The 5,659-nt window shown below is 52.9% G+C and overlaps 1 protein-coding gene across 2 annotated transcripts; it reads left to right on the forward strand.

Moving 5' to 3' along the window:
* Positions 1-1,669: 1,669 nt before the first annotated feature.
* RPL29 (ribosomal protein L29) lies at positions 1,670-4,283 on the forward strand. 2 transcript variants are annotated; one of them, XM_055275074.2, is made up of 4 exons: positions 1,670-2,069; positions 2,441-2,485; positions 2,803-2,867; positions 3,791-4,283. In XM_055275074.2, exons 2-4 carry the CDS (start codon positions 2,449-2,451, stop codon positions 4,160-4,162), a joined length of 474 nt encoding a protein of 157 aa, XP_055131049.1. In that variant the 5' UTR covers positions 1,670-2,069; positions 2,441-2,448; the 3' UTR covers positions 4,163-4,283. The 2 variants fall into 2 exon arrangements, with proteins under 2 accessions (XP_055131049.1, XP_063502390.1); XM_063646320.1 differs by having other exon boundaries at positions 2,025-2,147.
* Positions 4,284-5,659: the final 1,376 nt, after the last annotated feature.

The following is a 5,659-nucleotide window of genomic DNA, read 5'->3' on the forward strand; positions in this document are numbered from 1 at the left end:
AGATCGAGACCATGGTGAAACCCCGTCTCTACTAAAAAATACAAAAATTAGCCCGGCGTGGTGGCAGGCGCCTGTAGTCCCAGCTACTCGGAGAGGCTGAGGCAGGAGAATGGCGTGAACCCGGGAGGCAGAGCTTGCAGTGAGCCGAGATTGCGCCACTGCACTCCAGCCTGGGCGACAGAGCGAGACTCCATCTCAAAAAAAAAAAAAAAAAAAAAAATTAGCTGAGCGTAGTGTTGCGCGCCCGTAATCCCAGCTATTTGGGAGGCAGAGGCAGGAGAATCGCTTGAACCCAGGAGGCAGAGGTTGCAGTGAGCCGAGATCGCGCCACTCCACTCCAGCCTGGGCGACAGAGTGAGACTCTGTCTAAAAAAAGAAAAAAAAAGAATAGAAAAGAAAGAAAGCCATGAGAGGACACAGAATAACTGGTAAGATGAGGCAGTGGTTCTCTATTTTAGATAATGGAGTCCAGGGAGGCCTCTATAGGAAAGAGTACACCATCCAAAAAGCAGGGAGAAGAGCAGTCCAGGTGGCTGGGATAGCCAGTGCAAAGGTCCTGAGGCAGAACACATATTTGTGGTTGGCAGGAAAGAAAGGCAATGGGTTTGGAGAGAAGTAAATGACAGACGTTGTCAGGGTCAAGTGGGTAAAGAATTGATCTTCCATGTAAGGGGATGTCCTTGCAGATTTAAGGGACAGGATCTGATTTGTATCTTAAAACAAGTCCCCAAGCCCCACTGCCGTGTGGAAAATGAACTATAGGGGGAAGAGGTGGAGAAGGCAACAGAGTTGTTAGAGGCAACACTTTCTCAATTCTGATGTCCAACAGGCATCTCACATTTAATGCATCCAACAAAAATACCTGGCTCATCATTCCCCCTCAAAACGAAACAACCAAAGCCCCTGCTCCCCACTCAATCTTCCATCTCTGTAAACAGCCCCACCATTCACCCAGTTGTCAAGCCAAAGACATGGGGGCTATCTTTGCCTCCTTTTTCTCCCTCATCTTCTGTGTCCCAAGTCCAGTACTCTTTCCTTGTCCACTCCTCTGCATTCCCACTGTCCTCCCTCAGGTCCAGGCAGCCCTCTCTCCGTCCTCCCCTCTGCTCCTTCTCCACGAAAGAGTCAGGCATGCTTTTTCTTTTTTTTTTTTTTTTTTTTTTTTTTGAGACAGAGTCTCGCCCTGTAGCCCAGGCTGGAGTGCAATGGCGCAATCTCGGCTCACTGCAACCTCCACCTCCCAGATCCAGATTCAAGCAATTCTCCTGCCTCAGCCTCCGGAGTAGCTGGGATTACAGGCAAGTGCCACCAGGCCCGGCTAATATACATATATACGTATTTTTGTATTTTTAGTAGAGATGGGGTTTCACCATGTTGGCCAGGCTGGTCTGGAACTCCTGATCTCGTGATCCGCCCACCTCAGCCTCCCAAAGTGCTGGGATTACAGGGGTGCTTTTAAGAACACAGATGGGCCAGGCGCAGTGGCTCACGCCTGTAATCCCAGCACTTTGGGGGGCCGAGGCGAGCGGATCACGAGGTCAGGAGTTCGAGACCAGACTGGCCAACATGGTGAAACCCCGTCTCTACTAAAACTACAAAAATTAGCCGGGCGTGGTGGTGGGCGCCTGTAATCCCAGCTACTCGAGAGGCTGAGGCAAGAGAATTGCTTGAAACCGGAAGGCGGAGCTTGCAGTGGGCCGAGGTTGTGCCACTGCCCTCCAGCCTCGGTGGAAGAGCGAAACTCCGTCTCAAAAAAAAAAAGAACACAGATCTCCTTGCCCAACATCATCCCTCAAGGACTCCTTTCTCTTTCAGGATCTTGAATAAGACTTAAGAGCCAGGTCCTGGAGAAACAGATAGGGGAGGAGGCAGCCTGAAGGGGACGGAGGCAAGCTCGTAGCACCGCCTACACGTCTGGCTTGCTTTCTTCCGGGCTTCGGAACTTTTCTTCCCGGAGCCGGGGGAAGCCTTTTCAGTAGTACTTTCCGGCGTTGTTGACCCTATTTCCCGTGCTGCACCGCAGCCCCTTTCTCTTCCGGTTCAAGGCGCTTCGGGAGCCGCGGCTTAAGGTGAGTGTTGGCCGCGCGGCATCCGATGCCATCCGCGACTTAGGGGCGGCGGCGGGGCGCGGGCTGCGGAGAGGACGGGTGAGCGACCGTGTGTCTGTGGGGAGCGAAAGCTGCGGGGTGGGAATGGTGCTTCTAGGTCCTAGGAGGGGGATGGCAGGGAAAGCCACTTTATTGAGAAACGCAGCTTTCCGGGGGTAAGGAGTTGATTTCAGGGCATCATTACCTGGGTTTGGGAGGCCAGGACTGGCGTCGGGTCGTGCAGAGTAAGTCGAGACTCGTGGAGGCTGCACATCCTCTGTCTGCAGGCTCATTCTGACCAGAATGGGGGAGCAGAGGAGCCCCTAACCCTGATCTCCACTTTTGTCTTCCAGGTGCAGACATGGCCAAGTCCAAGAACCACACCACACACAACCAGTGTAAGTTTTTTGGGCCCTGCCTACATCCCAGACCCTGGCAAGGACTAGTTCAGGCAAACTGGGGCGGGGATGAAGGGGCACGTTTCCATTGTGGGCCTGAGGCTGATTGATTTCACCCAGTAATAACTTTAGGGTTATAGGTTTAGAGATCCACTTGAGATACACAGTGTTTTGCATTTAGTAGTAAGGGTTTCCCGTATCTCAAGTGTAGCTGCTATAGGAAGCGTTGGTTCTCCCAGACTTGCCAGCTGTGATGTTGGGTGATCTTATTAGAAGAAAGTGCTTTGTTGGCTTAATTCCCTTTTTTTCTCCCACAGCCCGAAAATGGCACAGAAATGGTATCAAGAAACCCCGATCACAAAGATACGAGTCTCTTAAGGGGGTGAGTGCACTGAATCACGTGATCACACGGAAGCGTCTTTTCTTGGTTCCAGGTGCACAGTCAAGGCCTTTCATGTAGTTTTTCTCTAGCTTTGGCTTCTGCCTGAGCACAGCCTAACTGGCCCACCCAAAGCCTGCAGTTCCTTTTTCTACCCTACCAGACCCATAATAAAGCTTTCCTTGGTCTTCCACAGCCTGAAGTGTAACCCTCTGGTCAGGGCGTAACCTGCCTTCTGAGGGCAGTTTGGCCATCTCCCTTGCTTGGTAGCGGCACTTAGGGTAAGGAGTGGCCTTGTCTGAGTGCGTGCAGGGCACATTCCCACCTGACCAGCCTTATCACCTCCATCTGACCCAGTGCTGGAGTTGGGGTCAGCTTCTCTTCCTGTGTCAGGGGGTTCTAAGGATTAGCTGAGAAGGCTGAAGGGTCTAGGGGAGAGCTGAGCATGTCCCCAGTCTGTTCCTCCTCTTTACTTTTGCTCTCTGTTCCGTGGAGTGAACCACAAACTCTGAGCCTCAGTTTCCCCATATTCCGCCTTGGCAATAAGTCTTTTGGACCAGACTTGGTATTTAATTGACACCTTCTTCTAAAGAGAGGAGGGGGTGTCCCTGAAGGGATGTCAGGAAAAAACTTGGTTGAACCCCTGCTGTAGGAAGTTGAAGCCCCACAACCTTGGCAGACAGGGCAGCAAAGCAGCTTGTAATTTTGTTCTGGAAGGAGGTCTGCACAGCATTACCCAGGTGGAGTATTGGCTCCCTGGGGTGGTGGTACACTTTCTCTGGAAATAGTTTCAAGAGGTTGGGTATTTCCACATTTGAGGTTGACTTGATGCTGTCTTTAGAATGCTGGGTACCCCTATGGAGAGGGGCAGCAGGGAGAGACTTGGGGACCCACATGCTGCCACCTGTACCTTTCCTGCTTTTCAGGTGGACCCCAAGTTCCTGAGGAACATGCGCTTTGCCAAGAAGCACAACAAGAAGGGCCTGAAGAAGATGCAGGCCAACAATGCCAAGGCCATGAGTGCACGTGCCGAGGCTATTAAGGCCCTCATAAAGCCCAAGGAGGTTAAGCCCAAGATCCCAAAGGGTGTCAGCCGCAAGCTCGATCGACTTGCCTACATTGCCCACCCCAAGCTTGGGAAGCGTGCTCGTGCCCGTATTGCCAAGGGGCTCAGGTTGTGCCGGCCAAAGGCCAAGGCCAAAGCCAAGGATCAAACCAAGGCTCAGGCTGCAGCTCCAGCTTCAGTTCCAGCTCAGGCTCCCAAAGGTGCCCAGGCCCCTACAAAGGCTTCAGAGTAGATATCTCTGCCAACATGAGGACAGAAGGACTGGTGCGACCACCCACCCCCGCCCCTGGGCTACCATCTGCATGGGGCTGGGGTCCTCCTGTGCTATTTGTACAAATAAACCTGAGGCAGGATTTGTTAGCCTCTGTCTATGATCCTGGGGGTGGGTTTGGTTGCTCCATCTGTTGGTGTGGGAGAAGACATGAGTCTGGATGGTGGGGTGTGGGTGGGAATCAGGAGATGGGGCCCTAAAGTGCAAGAGGAGGACCTAATGAATGAGCAACGATTGGGGGCATTTGGGAAGCTCGGGCACATAGCTTGCTGGACTGTGTAACCTGCTGAGCAAAGGGAGAATTTTTTTTTTTTTTTTGTGACAGAATCGCGCTCTGTCTCCCAGGCTGGAGTGCAGTGGCGCCATCTCGGCTCACTGCAAGCTCTGCCTCCCGGGTTCACACCATTCTCCTGCCTCAGCCTCCCGAGTAACTGGGACTACAGGCGCCCACCACCACTCCCGGCTAATTTTGTTTTTGTATTTTTAGTAGAGATGGGGTTTCACTGTGTTAGCCAGGATGGTCTCGATCTCCTTGTGACCTTGTGATCTGCCTGCCTCAGCCTCCCAAAGTGCTGGGATTATAGGTGTGAGCCAGTGCTCCTGGCCCAAAGGGAGAAATCTTAAACATCCTCATGAGGTCTTAAAGCATACTCCGAGGGAGGGGAAGGGGCCCCGCTGAGCAGCTCTGCACTCTGGCCTGAGGCGTCCCAGATTTGGGCTCTTTAGGTACAGCTGGTCAGCATCCACTGCTCTGGGCTGTGTTAGTCCCCCAAACCTAGGGACCCAGGAAGGCAGGTGGTGGTGGCGGCACTGCCTTACTCCCATGACTGGTTCTGACCCTGCTGTGCCCCTGGGTCAGCTGCTTCACATGGAGGTCTTTATCCTCAGCAGTCAGTGAAGCAAGTACTGAAGTAGTAGTAAGCCTTTGTGGAGGCTTCCTATAGAAGGCACCAGGTGGGCACTTCCCGGCCGCATTTAGTCCTCAAAACCAGTCTCAGTCCAACCTTGGACACGTCAGAAACTCCCAAAGGGGTGCTGTTATGCTACAGCAGCAGGTGCAGCCCATGACATGTGATCCCCTACTTCCGAAGTAGATGTTATGATTATCTTTGTTTCATGGGTGAGAAAATGTTGAAGATAATGAACCTAGGAAGGGTTGGGGGTAGCATTTGATCTAGGCAGTCCATGTGGGGCCCTAGGAGGTTTCAGTTGCCCAACCAGGGCTGGGGCTGCTAGCTCTTGACTGTAATCCTGGCAGTCTCTGGGTGGCCAACTGCCCCCTGCCAAGGCATGACAGGTGGAGGTGGGGTTGAAAGGGAGCAAGAGCAGGTTCTGTGTTCTGAAGGTGGTTTGGCCCAGACAGGCCACCAGGTTGATGACTTCCAAAGTGAGGTCTCTGTGCTGGTGTCCTGGACACGGGGTGTGAAGGTTCTCCTTTCCCCAGCCATCCTGCCATGA

This window comes from Symphalangus syndactylus, chromosome 1 (genome assembly GCF_028878055.3).
Source record: "Symphalangus syndactylus isolate Jambi chromosome 1, NHGRI_mSymSyn1-v2.1_pri, whole genome shotgun sequence".
NCBI lineage: Eukaryota > Metazoa > Chordata > Mammalia > Primates > Hylobatidae > Symphalangus > Symphalangus syndactylus.

Coding starts and splice junctions, on each gene's coding strand:
- RPL29 (XM_055275074.2), top strand. CDS start 2,449: ATGGCCAAGTCCAAGAACCACACCACACACAACCAGT. Junction 2,486..2,802: donor CCACACCACACACAACCAGT/GTAAGTTTTTTG, acceptor TTTCTCCCACAG/CCCGAAAATGGCACAGAAAT. Junction 2,868..3,790: donor GATACGAGTCTCTTAAGGGG/GTGAGTGCACTG, acceptor CCTGCTTTTCAG/GTGGACCCCAAGTTCCTGAG.